Here is a 15,619-nt window from a genome sequence, read left to right as displayed (position 1 = left end):
CAGTGGGAATTTAATTTTGTTTTCCATTTTGGTAGCAAGGGGTTACAAATTAAAAATCAACCTGCCCATGTGAGAGGTGGTTTTTCAAGCTATATATATATATATATATTTTTTTTGTAGACCTTTGTTGGTATACTGTATACCAAATTGCACCAATAATCAGGCATAGTAACCTATGAATCCTCCAGGTGGCGACAAACCACCGAGCTGCTTTTGCTTTAAATCTACACAAGAAGAAGAAAAACCCAAAGTTATGACCGGAAGTTAGTTTTTATCTGCCTCACGCTGTTCAGGAAACCTGCAGTACACATTAGCTTATTTCCTCCTTGAGTCTAAAGGTAAACAATGCTATAATATCTTACGAAAGCGGGTTATAATTTACAAACGACAACATGTTTCGGTGCGTGTTTATCTGTCGCTGCTCGTGGGCGGTAGACGCGAGCTAACGCGGGCTAACTGGGAGAGTCGTGCGAGCTAATCCATCTGGCGGCTAACGAGGGTTAGCTGGTCGCAGCTAACGTAAGATCTCGGTGGGAAGTGAAGCTGAAGCCGACTGGGACACGGCGAGGAAACCTACACGGGGGGGAAACGTGCGATTACATCGTTGAGTTGAACTCCCCCCCCCCCCAACGGAGAGCTAACAAGTATAACAGGAGTATGAACGTGTTTGTTTTGTGACCCAGCAAACTCTCCGGATGACGCAGTTCAACACGTGAACGCGGATCTTTTGTTTTCACGATAAATAAACACGAGTTTTCTGGTGAACGTTGAGGTTTCATCAGGTAGAAGTTATTTTAATAACACTTCAGTGTGATAACTGTCTCGTCATGTTGCTGACTGCAGCTTTAAAACACGCAGGACAGCGATCAGCAGCATTATTTTCAGTCGTAAGCATCAGGTAAATGTTAGTTGTGTGACTCGGTTGCTTTATTTGGCCTAAAAAAATAAAGTTTATGATGTTACATTTTATGAGTCAACTGTATCTATAATAAAAATAAATAAAAACCATCCCTCTCCACTCAGTTTCCTGGTCAGTGACCTCAGTATCAAACTTCTGTCTTCACAACTCAAGAGATGAAAAACCCAGACACGGACGAGTCGACCAGCCGGGGCAGCCAGGACGGAGGGATGGATTCACCTGCAGCTGCCAAAGACAGCGTGGAGAGCAACAGCCCCAAAGAGTCTGAACCACAGACGCCACAGACGGACACACCACCGCAGGACCAGGAGGGAGCGAGTGAAGGTAAACCGTCTCCGTGACTCTGGTCCACTAAAGGATCGTGTATGACCTGCTCTGACCGGAGCAGCAGTCTGTCGCTGTGGTTGTCAAATCCTAAAATAAGATATTATAACGTGGAGGATGTTTTGTAATCGACACGATGTAATAGTGATCGGTTTCAGTGTCTCCTTGTTTTTTTTTTTTTGCATTATTACAGGTTGAAGAAAATGCCACTTAATAATCAGCTGTTTTGATGTGCTGAGTGTTAGCGACCACGTTCACTTCTGATAAGCTTTAAGATCCTTCAAGCATTAAAGATGGCACATATAGTTACCGGAAATATAGTAATATTGAAATGTTAATAACGCTCTCACGTGATTCATACTGCTCAACAAAGCCCCTGGTAAGTTGTGTTTGCTCTACTGCTGCTGCTGCCCTGTTTTGCTGGAGAAACACCCCGAAAGTCTGACTAGGACCGAGAAGCGCAGGATGTTTCTCCAGTAGCCAGTCTCAAATCCTAAGAGTCATCTTTTCTGTCCTCTGTGTTTAGTTGCAGAGGCTGCCCTGTCTCGTGACATGGCTGAGGAGCTGAGCCGGCAGCTGGAGGACATCCTCAGCACCTACTGTCGGGAATCCCTTTCAGACGACGCCAGTGCCTTGCCCAACGGCCAGTCGCACAGCCTGGAGCTCAACGGCCTGACCAACGAGAGGGAAGACAACAAGTCGGGGGAAGGCAAAGTCAACGGCCGCGAGAAAGATCAGAAGAGGACACAAGAGAAGAAGAAAGTGAAGGGTCTGGGTGAGGAGGAGTTCAGTCTTATCCAAAGGTTAAACTCAGCATCTCACTGCTCCCTGTATAATCTGCTGTTACTCATCGTTTTAAGCAGATGACAAATCTTTGTTGTGTGGAAAGAGCCTTCTTTTGAAATACAGAATTGGAAGATGGGAAAAAAAAAAAAAGTAGAGTGCTAAGTTTCTTTGGGGAGTTAGTCTCAGTCTGAAAATACAAATAAAAGTGTGCCATGAAGTAACAGATCTTTTCCTTTGACATGGCTCAACAGTCAATAAATAATGCACACTTAAAACACCACATACAGTCCAGGAGAATAGGACTGAAGACTGTAAAAACTATAACCGGCAAGGACGGTGTTGAACAATTCAGAGTACAGCGGCTCTTTGTGATCTGTTCAGAGTGATGATCGCCGAGGGAATAAAAGAGCTCTGTCCTCTAACGGTGTCCGTTATGTTTTTACTTCTTCCTGTTTTACGTAGGAAAAGAGATCACCGTTCTCATGCAGACTCTAAACACACTGAGCACCCCGGAGGAAAAGCTCGCAGGCATCTGCAAGAAGTACGCTGAGCTGGTGAGTAGTTCCTCCGAAGTAAATCCTTTCACTGGCTGTGTACTCGTTCTTGATCGTTCTGTTAACGGCTTTTAAAAGATTTCCCGTGAGGACATAAATTATAAAGAGTTGCAGTCAGACAGCTGTTTGAAATGTTTATTACCGCAGCAGAACATTGTTACAGTTCGGCATCTTAGGCTCCGGCCTCCTCACTCAGTCAGATGTGATATTGAGGAGTTATAAGCAAACACCTTGAAGCCCTGCGGCCGGCAGGTGGATGTTGGCGTCGTGCCGAGGCCGAAAGGACGGCAGCAGCACTGACGCAGGGCAGCAGAGTCGCTGACGGGCGAAGGGAACAGATGTGACACTTTTACAGCTTAAATAGACCATTAAATTAGTCCGCTGGGTTTGTTGGATGATGAAGGAGAACGATGCGTTTCACATGAGTGGAGCGGAGCAGCGCGAGTCGACAGCCTGAACTCGCTCAATATCATCGCTCCGTCTTTCTCATCAGAAATCGGATTCTCACCACCTGTTTTCCACAAATGGAAAAATATTCTCGTAAAGCCAACAGGCTTGTGATTGCTACAGTAACACAGCTAGTGGTTTTATATGTGAATTTGTCCAGTGCTTTGATGGAATAATCCACAACTTAATGTGGTTTAATTAACCATGTTAACTCCAGGTTGTTTTTGAGGGTAATATCACAACCTTTACTGTGAAGCGCTCATCTTGTTTATGGCTCGGTTCAAAACTGTCATACTTTTTGTCACCGAACGAATTGCGTCAATATTATCCACTATTAAAAAATGAATTGTCGTCTGGCACCGAATTTTGATTTCTAGCCTTCATCCTCACTAACACGTTTTTGTTTTAAAACATATAACCTGGCCTACGTTTACATTGGAATAAATGCAGCCTCTACTTCAGCAGTCCGCCCATGGAGGTAAAATCATTAGTTTTTTTTTACTGATTTACTGAGATAAATCTTGTTCATGTCACTCTTTTCAAACTAATCTTTGGCCACTCACCTCAGCAGCGTGTCCTCGCCGACTCTTCCTCACACAAGCAACTAGCAGCGTGAGAAAGGTCAAGTCGTGCTGTTTCATCTGATGTTCTCTGCCCCTCGCCGCGATGACTACTTTCTGAGCGAGTCAACGGACAAGAAGGGATGTGACTTTGTGCGTCTGTCGGGCTCTCAGGGTTACATGTGGTTTATTTACAGCTTTAGTTTGGATGCTTTGTGAAAAATGTATTTTCCCAGATTCACTGATGAGCCTGAGGAGTTATCATTCAGTTCTGAAGACGGCCACGTTTATAGAAAATTGATATCTATTAATAACCAATAGTTCAGGTATTTAATATGTCTGATTAAATATCTTGTGTCGAGAGATCCTGCTTGTTTATGAAATGTACATTCTCCACTTGTACATCTTCACTCATAGCTGTGCCGATACACGTTTGTGCGTGTTGACTTTAACATGTTTAAATGCCGTCAGAAGCCGCTGATCTCTCGGTCCGATCCGTGAAGATGATGCAGAGATCTTTGTCAAACAGACGCAGCGTGCTGCAGCGTCCCGTGACCCAAATACGAGCTGTGGATTATTTCACAGCGCAGACAAGCTCAGATCATCTGCTGGGGTTACACAACCTGCAACAGGTTTTTACACTGACTGTGTTTGTGCTTTTTGGGTTTTAAAGAAAGACCGTTTGTGTCTGTGTGATAAAATATGTCAGAGCTGATGATGTGAGGACTTGACTGCAGTGTTGTAAATGGCTGAAGGCAGAAGATGGTGGGAAAGCCTGCTGATAGCGTTTGGACTGCAGCTGAATGTGTTGTTTGAGCATCGTGGTGTAAACATGTTATAGTCACAGCGTTGGTCCTGTGTTTGTCTCAGGACTCATTGCTCTGCAGTTTAGAACAGCTTATCGGAAAAAGAAGCAGTTTACGTTATATTACGTTAGTATGATTTAATATTTAAAAATGAGCCTGGATCAATGAGAAGTTATGGAACATGTAATCAATGACAGCATCACAACAAAGGGTTTGGAAGATACCCTTTTTTAAATACAAGTTTAGAGATGCCCCACAAAGCCTGAATGAGTGTGTGTGTTTTCCAGTTGGAGGAGCACCGTAACACCCAGAAGCAGATGAGGGTGCTGCAGAAGAAGCAGAACCAGTTGGTCCAGGAGAAAGACAACCTGAGGAACGAGCACAGCAAGGCCATCCTGGCCCGCAGCAAGCTGGAGAGCCTCTGCAGGGAGCTGCAGAGACACAACCGCACACTCAAGGTACGAAACCGACGCCTGGGACCCACTGCCCCTCCTGAAGGAAACACGTCTTTGTTAAAACCTAGTATATGACCTGACCCTGAGTGAAACTAGAGGGCTTTTATTTTGAAAAGTCATGTAACTTTGATCTGTCACTCACTCAGGGACTGAAACTCGCTTTATAACTCTTTCTTCAATGTTGCGGTCCAGCCCAGAATTATTTTTTTTTCATGTTGTTTACCTGATTTATGAGCACCCGTTTCTTTCCAGCTCAGTGTGAGAGTCTCTGCTGTGTTGTACATGTTTTGACGGTGGCGCTGGTTTCTGTCTTCTGATTTGTGTGTTTTGAAAGGGGCGAAGCTTCACCTCCATTACACTGACAGGGTGAAGAGCAGGGGGGAGATTGTCCACTCGTTAATCAATCGTGTTGATATTCTCATTCTCTCATACCGATTAAAAAAAAAATGTATTAATTAAAAATGCCTAAATGGGTCGCCAAATATACTTGGGTTGTCATTAATGTACCTGGACGGCCCGCCCAAGTAAGTCTATTTGTGGGAAACACGGTGAGGTGAACACAGCTTGTTTAAAGCTGAGCCAACCGGCCGGCAGCACGACGTGAAGCTTCTTCAAGGACACTCGGATATTGTATCACATTGTCTCCGCAGGAGGAAGGAACGCAAAGAACCCGCCTGGAGGAGGAGAAAAGGAAGGAGGTGACGTCTCACTTCCAGGTGACGCTGAACGACATCCAGACTCAGATGGAGCAGCACAACGAGAGAAACGCCAGCCTCCGACAGGAGAACACGGAGCTGACGGAGAAACTCAAAAAGCTGTATGAGCAGTACAAACTGCGGGAGGATGTGAGTGGGGAGTTTTACACACTGCACGCGAGTCCTGTTTCATTGCAAACTTACTCACAGGCGTGTCATGTTACCACGTTTTGGCCTCTGACCCCCGACAGCACATCGACAAAGTGGTGAAGCACAAAGACCTGCAACAACAGCTGGTGGATGCCAAACTGCACCAGGCACAGGAGCTGCTGAAGGAGTCAGAGGAGCGCCACGACCGGGAGAAAGACTTCGTAAGTGTCTGTTTACAGGCGCGCGCACAAAAGTCCTGTTCTCTCTCACACACGTGACCATTACGCGTCCTCTTCCCTCCACAGCTGCTGAAAGAGGCGGTCGAGTCCCAAAGGATGTGTGAGCTGATGAAGCAGCAGGAAGTCCACCTCAAACAGCAGGTTTCCCACGAGCCTTCACTCTTCAGATCTGCAGCTCGACTTAGGAAAGGCTCTACAGTGAAATAATCAAATGTTTTTGATTTTCTTTTCCAGCTGTCGCTGTACACGGAGAAGTTCGAGGAGTTTCAGACCACTCTGTCCAAGAGCAACGACGTCTTCACCACGTTCAAGCAGGAGATGGAGAAGGTGAGGGCTGTCTGTTAATGTGAGGCCGGAAGAGGAAGAGGAGGAGGAGGACGAGCAGCAAGAAGGTTTTGGTTTCCTGCTCAAACGGCGGTCCTGTTTTCTTTGTGCACACAGATGACTAAAAAGATCAAGAAGCTGGAGAAGGAGACGGCCATGTATCGCTCCAGGTGGGAGAGCAGCAACAAGGCTCTGCTGGAGATGGCCGAGGAGGTAAAGCAGCTTCCCGTGTTTAAGCTCGTCACGGCTCTGATGCTTGTTGGTAAAATGCACAGCGTTTCCATCGGTCAGGGAATTTTATAAACTCTTTTCCAGACGGGGAATTTGATCATTTTCTTTTGTGCCAAGTCGTAGAATATCAGGGAATTTAGTTTGAACGTTTAAATTTTAGTTGACATTTATCAGCTGTAATGTAGTTATAACATTGGTTAGCTGGTTTTTTGTCAATGTGTATGTTTGTTTAGTGGTCACTGACAGAAATAGAAAATGTAGCTTATTAGGTTGCGAGAAAATTACCGTTATTGTTAGATAAATTATTTTCCTCTGCAACCAGTATTTAGACATGAATTTAGTTTCTTTTAATATTCGCCTGAACGAGGAGACGTGGTGAGTTTTTATGAAATGTCACGGTGCCTTGTCTGCTCGGCACAACGGGAGCCTGTTTTTTTGTTTGTTTATTATATCTCATGGAATTTCAACTTTTTAGGCAGTGACAGTCAGGGAAAAGTCAGGATATTTGACATTTGAATTAAGAGCGGGAACCCTGATTTCAAGCTGCGTCGAACGAGGCACACGAGGCTCCAAAACTCTCAAATCTCTCACTTCGTACTGCTGTAACTGAAACAGGTGTATCAGTATTGTGCTTTGTTTTCTTGGCACCACATTTCATACAGTTGTCATCCATGAATTCATACCAGTTATATCTATTAATGTGCATGCAGACGGCTGAAACCCGGAAGCTTTAGAGGTCAGTTTGCTTCATATTTCTGTGTTTCGTCTGCAGAAAGCCGTGCGGGATCGTGAGTTCGAGGCCCTGCAGGGTAAAGTGCAGCGGCTGGAGAAGCTGCGGCGGGCGCTCAAAGTGGAACGAAACGAGCTGAACAAGAAGGTCCAGAACCTCAGCGGTCAGCCCGGCGGCACCGCGGGGGCCCCCGACCTGGGGGTCGACTCCCCCTCCCCGCTGCCTACAGACTCTGCGTCGGAGCCCAAAACCTGCCCCGTCCCAGACAGCTCCTCCTGCTCCCCCTCCTGCCACTGCGACACAGACCTGGACACAGACGCCCTGCTAGAAGAGGCTCCGCCCCTCCCGGCACAGGAATGAAGCAGCTCTGCTCACAGACACCCCCCCCCCCCCCCCCTCCCCCCTCCTCACACACACAGGCACACCACACCACTCTTAGCAACAAGCCACCTAAAAAATAAGCCAGCCTGCAAACCACTACTCCTCTGCTGGATGAAGCTGATGTTAAACACTGGTCTACAGAAACAGATCAGATAGTCACACCTGTATCTATGTTAGGCAGAATATCTGATCGATATGTAACAGCTTGTGTCCTCCCAGCATCCTCTGCAGGCTTTATACAGACTGTGCTTCATTCTGTCAGTATATTTACATGCACACTCAGTCACTGGGAATACGCAGACTGAGGAAGTGGTATCGTTAAAGCATTTACACTTTCATCGGTTGTAAAATGGAAGTCATTTTCCTGACAACCCGAATATGTTTCGGCTTCGTTCTGTCACATTTACAGGACTGATGTGAATATCAGTGCGATGACCAACTTAACTTAAGAATCATACGATGATTGCAATCACAGGCGTCTCTGCTAGTGTGCATGTAGCTGTTCTGACTGACTGCGTTTCACCACACAACACAGATCTGCCTGTGATAGAAGGAGCAGAGCTGCCGAGGAGGACACGAGCCAAACCTGTTTATTCCAGGAGGACTCATCGGAGGTTGAATGATTTGTGTGTGTGTGTGTGTGTGTGTGTGTGTGTGTGTGTGTGTGTGTGTGTCTCTGTCTCATTTGCACCTCGAGTCTCAGTGTCTTTGAGGGAGTTTCACTCTTCGCAGTATTCTAAAAGCCACTTTTAGTAACGTGATGATTTTTCTTGTCAAACAGTTTCTTTAGTCGTGTTCTTACAACATGAAACCACTCGGGGGTTCTACTGAGGCCCTGTTCACACCTGGCATCAACATCTGTCCTGGCTGATCCCGTCACAGGTGGTCAGCTATAAGTGCAGGTGTGGTTCCACCAAGGGCCCATTCGGAACCGTGAATAACTACATGTTCTGGGCCTGATACCACGTGATCGATCGGTCATTACAAACTCGTGAAATACATCCGATGTGGGCTGATTTGAAGTGATATCCAATCCCAGCTGGTCACTGGAGACACGATTAATGCCGGGTGTGAACAGGACCGCAGTGACTGAAGGACGTTTCTCATTCTCACTCATTCTCAAAATGTTCTGAACAATTTTAACAATATTTTCCATAATTGTCAGGACTTCGCTGAAATGCTTCTTTGTTTTCCTTGTTTTCGCCACACCGCTTCACTTGTGCAGTGTTGTCTGTATTTATTGTTTGGAGCATAACCTCTGACATTGAAATCTGATAGAGCACACTGTAAAAAAATACATCGGTTTATATTCAGATTCATGTCGGGCATTTATAACGTTACTTTAAGGACCAACTCTGATTTCATTTTTGTTTTTCAATCTGCTTTAAACCTCGTCATAATTTTCACTTTAAACTCGTCTAACTCCATCTTTGTGTGAGTGAGTGTGTGTGAGTGACTTATGTGTCTACGATTGTCTCCTCAGTCCTGGTAACTGCAGTAGCTTGTAATCAGGTTAAAACTAGAGAATGTTTAAGGACCTCTATGCAACGCTTGCGTCTTGGTTTTATTCTGTGGCAGTCTGAACTGACAAGCACTTCGCTGAGAATGTATATTCATTAATATCAACTATCCTGCATGGATGGACTGTAAAAAACAGACAACATATCTCAGCAGAACCTTTTTTTCTTTTTTTTTTTTCCTTGTTTGGACCGTGTCTGTTGAGCTCCTCTTCTTCATCGTTTGACATTGAACATAATATTGTGCATCTCTATGATGCTTTTAAAAGGTGCATCGACTGAACCGAGTGGGACTGCGGAGGAAACGAGCAGATCGAATGTTATTGAACTTCTGAATTGTAGTTTCACTTCCAAACACATGTCCGGCTCTCTTCAGACATTTTTCTGTACTACTTGATATGTAGCACTGCTAACATGCTGACAGCTGATAGAATCAGTCGTATGAAATACAAAACCTAATTTCTTCCATTGTCATGTCCCACTGGACAGATTCATCGTGCCCCGAGTCCCGCAGCGGGTCGGGAGGTTCATCGTCCGTGAGATGGAACCAAAGATGTTTCCTTTTTTTTTGTCTTTTGCAGTACTTTTATCTGGCCCTGTATATTTTGTTTCTTGTTAAATAAAAGATGTAACAGTGTATGTTTGAGTTGTTGGCTGATTAACCTTGTGGACTCATTTAAATATATGAGAACGATTTAAGCAGTAAATGATCCCTGTTGAATATGCTCAAATTATTATGGTGTACCTTAGACCACAACCACTTATTTGAGGGCTGTTCTATTAAGGGCTTTTCTTTTTGTTTGTTAGAAAACAGCTCTGTTTTATATTGACTTAAACAAAATGTGTGCTTTTTATCCTTCTCGCGCTATACAATGTCTTTTGCCTTCGTGAGACTTTTTAGAGACCATTAGATTACCCTAGATTACCCTAATACATCACAGACATTGATTATTATTTTTTTTTAGTATTCCATTTATACACTTTAACTACCATATTCACGATATGGTATTTCATGTTTTAACAAGTGTACTGCATGCAATAGTACAGTCATACAGGTAGAGGGCGCACTACCGACATCTCGCTTTGTTTGATATCGGAACTACGTCATCGTCCTCTTCCGCCGCAGCTCCGGCACTTGAAACACGAGTGTTCCACTTTTCTCTCTTTGCGGGCGACGCGGTGAAAATACTGGACCAGCTGTCCAGCCGTAGCTGACCGAAAATGGTTCGTATATTTCTTGGTAAACGTTTCCTAACAGCTCTGTTCCGGTCCGAGTAATGTCCGTCTTCTCACAGCGAGCAGAGCCGCCTCGGCTCGCGTTAGCTTAGCTCGCGTATTAGCCGTCGCTGCGGGATGGCGGAGCTGATGATGTTTCCACGGAGAAATGGAAATGTGGACTTTGTGGCAGCAGCAGATGAGTCACCACGCACCGCGGCCCTCGTTTATTCTTCATTTTATATTTTTAAACTACGACGCCGTCGTTTAGTCCCAGAGAGGGACAGGAGACGAGGGACAGAGCTGGTCCAAAGGGACAGCTCAGTGCAGGAACTCCTATAATAAAGTAGCAGTGTGTGTCCCGGCACCTGACACGTGTTGTATTTATACTGTTTGTGTGTTTATGTGTTTGTTCATTGGTCTTACTTTAAAAAAAAAAAAAAGTTTTCTATCCACCTTATTTGTATTGTGCAGCTTCTTCTTTTCCCCCCTAACTGTGTGTCTCTGCTGCTGTGACGACATGTCCCCACCGCGGGGTCCTAATAAAGTCTCCTCTGATGACCGTTGTTGTCCACAGAGACCCATCTTGCTCCAGGGCCACGAGAGGTCCATCACCCAAATCAAGTACAACAGAGAAGGAGACCTGCTCTTCTCCGTAGCCAAAGACACGGTGAGATCACGCCGTCCAACTTCTTTCATTCAACGTCCTCTTCTTCTTCTTCTTCTTCTTCTTCTTTTGGGATCAGCTGACTGACGCGGTGTTTCCTCTGCAGGTCACCAACGTGTGGTACTCGGTGAACGGCGAGAGGCTCGGTACCTACAACGGTCACACGGGAGCCGTGTGGTGCGTTGACTGCGACTGTATCCTCCACACGTCCACGTTGAGCTTAAGCTCAAACAAACAAATGCGGTCATTCTCATTCTGTGGTCACGTCTTTGAAACTCTGGCAGCTTGTTTGGTTCCTTAACGTGTCCTCTCAGGGGACACCAAGAACGTTTTGACAGGATCAGCGGACAACAGCTGTCGACTGTGGGACTGCGAGACCGGTAGGTGAACATAAGTTATGGTAAAGGGTTGCACATATTTCGTTGCATCTTTGTCACCGTGTGTCAAAGGACAAAGGACAAAGGACAACACTGAGCTGGTGAGTGACACCACTTCTTCAGACAGAATCTGAGTCTCACTCAAAGGTACTGATGACGTTGTCGTTGTTGTTTACATTCTGAAAAAGAGAGGTGTTTTTAGTTTTTACTGAATATTTCAAGGGAAACTGTTATGACACCTTTATATATATATATATATATATATATATATATATATATATAAATAACAGCATTTAGTTATGTCATCAAGAATACATTTATCACAGCAATATTGTGATGTAACTTTCGAGCGTTATCAGCACCCTCTCTAACCCCCCAGTGTTGTTCTGCGTCCTCAGGGAAACAGCTGGCTCTGCTGAACACCAACTCGGCTGTCAGGACGTGCGGCTTTGACTTCAGCGGCAACATCATCATGTTCTCCACAGACAAGCAGATGGGCTACCAGTGCTTCCTGAACTTCTTTGACCTGAGGGACCCACAGCAGATAGGTACGCACCACCTTGACCCCGCATTCGTTCGTTTAATATGCACCACACGAACACCCCGATTAAAGCTGGCAAATCACGTGCAAGGAAAGGCCGATTCGTTTGACAGGCTCGTGTTTATTCTCCTTATCTGTAAGCGCAGTTAATTCCTAACTGTAAGACTACAAACTGGAATTTGTGTGCTGCTAAATAATAAATGAGTTTTATGGCAATATAGGCTTTGTGCTGCAGGTCGAGATGAGAGATCGAGGCGGTGAAACACTGACGACAACAAAAACGAGGACTGTTTTTGACAAATCATTTCTGCAAAATTGATTCCACAGATTAAAGACGAGCGCTTTAGTTGTTCTGAAATTCAAATGGTTTTATTTGGAATGTTAATTTCCTGTCAAATATGATGTTTAATGAAATATAATTTCACATAAACATTTATTTTTGGCCCCTGGTCCTCCAGATAAATTTGTTTTCCATTCATAAGAAAGAATTTGGGCTCCTTTGCTGTAACGCCATAATGGAACATATTCTACTGCCTGTTATTAGTTGTTAGGAGTATTTCAAATGTGTTAACTAGGACAAACCCCTTGAGATGTACCATCTCGTGACCAGCCTTCCCCTGAAGTACCTCGTACGTGCCTCTTGTTTTAAAATGTTAGGAGATGTAATTTGATACTTTCAGGTGATGGAAAATGATTCTGCTGAAAGCCCTTTATGACAGCGTATAAAAGTGACGAGATCATAGGTTGCTGTGCGCTCGGGCTCAGATGGTCTGCCGGTGAGCAGCAGTTTGGCTCCTCAGTGGTGAAAAGCAGGAATCTGTCCCGTGTGTGTGTGCGCGCAGAGGACAACCAGCCGTACCTGTCCATACCCTGCAGCGACCACAAGATCACCAGCGCCGTGTGGGGGCCGCTGGGAGAGTTTGTCAACGCCGGCCACGAGAACGGAGAGATCAACCAGTTCAGCGCCAAGGTGTGTGTGAACACGACGCCAAATAAACGGGAAGCAAACCAGAGCGTGGAAAACGTGTGACCAAATGTTTCCGTCGTTTGTTTGCGGACAGTCTGGCGAGATCGTGAAGAAGGCCAAGGAGCACACCAAGCAGATCAACGACATGCAGACGTCAGTGGACCTCACCATGTTCATCAGCGCCTCCAAGGACAACAGTGCCAAGGTAACGCTGTCCTCACCCGTGGACACAAACCACAACCTCATTAAGTCATTACTGCCATCACATTTATTTTTCAAACGTTTCAATGTAATTTGTGGAGTTTTAAATTGGGTTTTTGTGCAAAAAAAGATAAGTGCAATTTTTTTGAAGCACTTCCTGGTGAAGGAATAAATATGCAATCACTTCCTTTGATAACATACATACTGCACATTACAGAAATATTTTGGTTCTAAACCTTTTGTTATTTTTTTAACATTGAAAACCATGTGTCTAAAAGTAAAGAAAAAAAATCACAAGTGAGTAACTTTACTGAACTAACATAAAATACAACGATTAAATCAGCTGTCAAAATAAGAGCTTCAGACGTTGGTTAATTCATGTTTATTCAACACGCAGGCCGACTGTATGCACAGAAACCAAGTCCAGTCTACTTGGAGTGTTTATACAATGATTTTAGCATACAGTAATATGGAATCACTTCCATTGATAATAAGCATTTAATTCGATGATTTTAATGTGAAGGCTGCGTTTCCCGCAAATCCCGTCACTTCCGTTTTTTCTGCCAGTTCCAGTTTTATTCTGCGATGAAAAAAAAAACCCAGGAGCAAACCCTTTCTGATCGTAAATTGGGAATAAAACAAGTTTTGTTTTAAAAGACTTACTTTGTGCTGCTTCTGCTGATGACATTTTTTTTGCCGAAAAATCACAGAAATGACAAAATATTGAAAGCTGACGTTGCTTGAATTTGCGTCAATTATTGTGATCGCGAGAATGAAATTTCCCGAAGGGACCGACCGGGTTGTACATTTGACAGTCGGCACGAGTTAAGCTCGTTGTCGGTTATCTCCACTCACACCATACTGTGTTACTGAGTGCGGGTCGTCCTCCTCGTTTCCTCGCAGCTGTTTGACTCCGCTTCCCTGGACCACATCAAGACATTCAAGACGGAGCGTCCCGTCAACTCTGCTGCCATCTCCCCCATCATGGACCACGTAAGCAATGACTCGCTGCGCGCGTGTCCCGTTGCAACGCGCACTTTGATCCAGCGCGCATCAACGCGGGATCTCTCCACTGACCTTTTGTTGTTTGCTGCAGGTGGTGATGGGAGGCGGACAGGAAGCCATGGAGGTCACCACCACCTCCACCAGGATCGGCAAGTTTGAGGCCAGGTGAGGTCCAACGCCGCAGCGATCGGCTGGATTCATCCAACGCTCAAAGCTCATTGGTTCATTTTTTTATCCGGGAACCAAACCGCGCTGAGGTCTCTGAATGTGGAATCGCCCGGTAAAGCGTCGTAACCCGGCTTCTCTGTTTTACTCAGGTTCTTCCACGCTGCCTACGAAGAGGAGTTCGGCAGGGTCAAAGGTCATTTCGGCCCAATCAACTGCGTGGCGTTCCACCCTGACGGCAAAAGGTACAGAACGATTGAGCTTTGTGCGTCCTGGCCCGAAGATGTCCAGCAGTCTGGTTTCAACGACTCACCGCTGCCCTTTTTGTCTCCCTCTGTGTCCACGTCTGCAGTTACAGCAGCGGCGGAGAAGACGGATACGTAAGGATTCATTACTTCGACCCGCAGTACTTTGACTTTGAGCTGGAGGCATAAGGAGTCGGCCTCCTCCACCCGACAGCTCCTCCACCCGACGGCTCCGCCTAACATCAGAGTCCAGTCAGGAAGAACAGACAGAGAGCATCCCCAGCGGACGGACCACCCCCCCCCCCCCCTCCCCCCCCCTTCATCTGACCTGATCTGGTACAGGTTAGCTGCCTCTGACGGACCTCAGCTGGTATTCTTCTAACAGATCATTTCAAAATAAAAATGTGAGCGTGTCTGACGGCATCGTTGTGACAGAGTGGTGAGTTTTTTTAAAGGTAATTTTTCTAACATTACCTGGAAACTCCTGGTTGATATCAGAAGCATCTGGATTCCCCTTTTTTTTTTTGTACCCCGGAAGTTTTTCTGACTGGATTTAAACCAATAATAATCTTGAAGTGTATTTAAGTTGAATAACAAGAACTTGATATTAAAGGTCCCATATTGTAATGTTTCTGGTGCTTTATTTATAGTCCTGACATTTTCAGTTCCATCTTACACCTCCTCCTCTCTAAAGCCTCTCAGCTGAGATCAGGCTGGTTTTAGTCCGTGTTCCTAAAGCTCATTTATATTAATGAGCATCTCCTCTGATTGGCTGACTATTTTTCTGAGTGACAGACTGCAGCTCCCTATAATTACAGCATTTTTGGGGGGGTTGTGTCCCCCCCCCCCAATACTGATAGTATTAAAGATAAAAAGTAAGTAAGTGATACCTGACAACTTTACCGCTATAAGAGGCAATAATAACCGACATAATAGACATACTGCTGTCTATCAGTGATATTTATCACTGATCGTTTGGGTTTGTAAGTTTCCCAAGTGGAGTATTATCAATAGAACATATATTTTTGCCAACATATATGACTTTTTTACATTTTGGATCTCATGCTATACAAGAACATAACTTTTTGGACGACACTATACTGCAGTATGTCGTCCAA

The 15,619-nt window shown here is 45.0% G+C and overlaps 2 protein-coding genes across 5 annotated transcripts; both read left to right on the top strand.

Annotated features, from left to right (window-relative positions):
* The first annotated feature begins 228 nt into the window (after positions 1-228).
* On the top strand, positions 229-9,755 carry txlna (taxilin alpha). 4 transcript variants are annotated; one of them, XM_069176351.1, is made up of 11 exons: positions 229-338; positions 1,073-1,243; positions 1,770-2,018; positions 2,492-2,583; positions 4,684-4,854; positions 5,502-5,696; positions 5,798-5,917; positions 6,002-6,076; positions 6,170-6,262; positions 6,377-6,472; positions 7,263-9,755. In XM_069176351.1, the coding sequence occupies exons 2-11, from the start codon at positions 1,075-1,077 to the stop codon at positions 7,578-7,580; spliced, it is 1,578 nt and encodes a 525-aa protein (XP_069032452.1). In that variant the 5' UTR covers positions 229-338; positions 1,073-1,074; the 3' UTR covers positions 7,581-9,755. The 4 variants fall into 4 exon arrangements, with proteins under 4 accessions (XP_069032452.1, XP_069032453.1, XP_069032451.1 ...); XM_069176352.1 differs by having other exon boundaries at positions 1,024-1,243; XM_069176350.1 differs by lacking the exon at positions 229-338 and adding an exon at positions 358-898.
* Positions 9,756-10,227: 472 nt separating this feature from the next.
* Positions 10,228-15,128, top strand: eif3i (eukaryotic translation initiation factor 3, subunit I). Its single transcript, XM_069176658.1, has 11 exons — positions 10,228-10,342; positions 10,911-11,003; positions 11,107-11,194; positions 11,315-11,380; positions 11,776-11,925; positions 12,761-12,888; positions 12,980-13,090; positions 13,990-14,079; positions 14,183-14,256; positions 14,409-14,501; positions 14,609-15,128. The coding sequence occupies exons 1-11, from the start codon at positions 10,340-10,342 to the stop codon at positions 14,688-14,690; spliced, it is 978 nt and encodes a 325-aa protein (XP_069032759.1). The 5' UTR covers positions 10,228-10,339; the 3' UTR covers positions 14,691-15,128.
* Positions 15,129-15,619: the final 491 nt, after the last annotated feature.

This window comes from Embiotoca jacksoni, unplaced genomic scaffold, assembly GCF_022577435.1.
Source record: "Embiotoca jacksoni isolate LCO1_2020_lvr unplaced genomic scaffold, fEmbJac1.0.p SCAF_7, whole genome shotgun sequence".
NCBI classification, from domain to species: Eukaryota; Metazoa; Chordata; class Actinopteri; family Embiotocidae; genus Embiotoca; species Embiotoca jacksoni.
Note: the sequence above shows the minus strand (reverse complement) of the source record. Positions and strands in the feature narration are given on the sequence as shown.

Bases quoted from the DNA above. Each gene is read 5' to 3' on its own strand.
- txlna (XM_069176351.1), top strand. From the start codon at position 1,075: ATGAAAAACCCAGACACGGACGAGTCGACCAGCCGGGGCAGCCAGGAC. The intron at 2,019-2,491 runs GTGAGGAGGAGT...TGTTTTACGTAG, and splicing joins GAAGAAAGTGAAGGGTCTGG to GAAAAGAGATCACCGTTCTC. The intron at 2,584-4,683 runs GTGAGTAGTTCC...TGTGTTTTCCAG, and splicing joins GCAAGAAGTACGCTGAGCTG to TTGGAGGAGCACCGTAACAC.
- eif3i (XM_069176658.1), top strand. The intron at 12,889-12,979 runs GTGTGTGTGAAC...GTTTGCGGACAG, and splicing joins TCAACCAGTTCAGCGCCAAG to TCTGGCGAGATCGTGAAGAA. The intron at 13,091-13,989 runs GTAACGCTGTCC...GTTTCCTCGCAG, and splicing joins CCAAGGACAACAGTGCCAAG to CTGTTTGACTCCGCTTCCCT.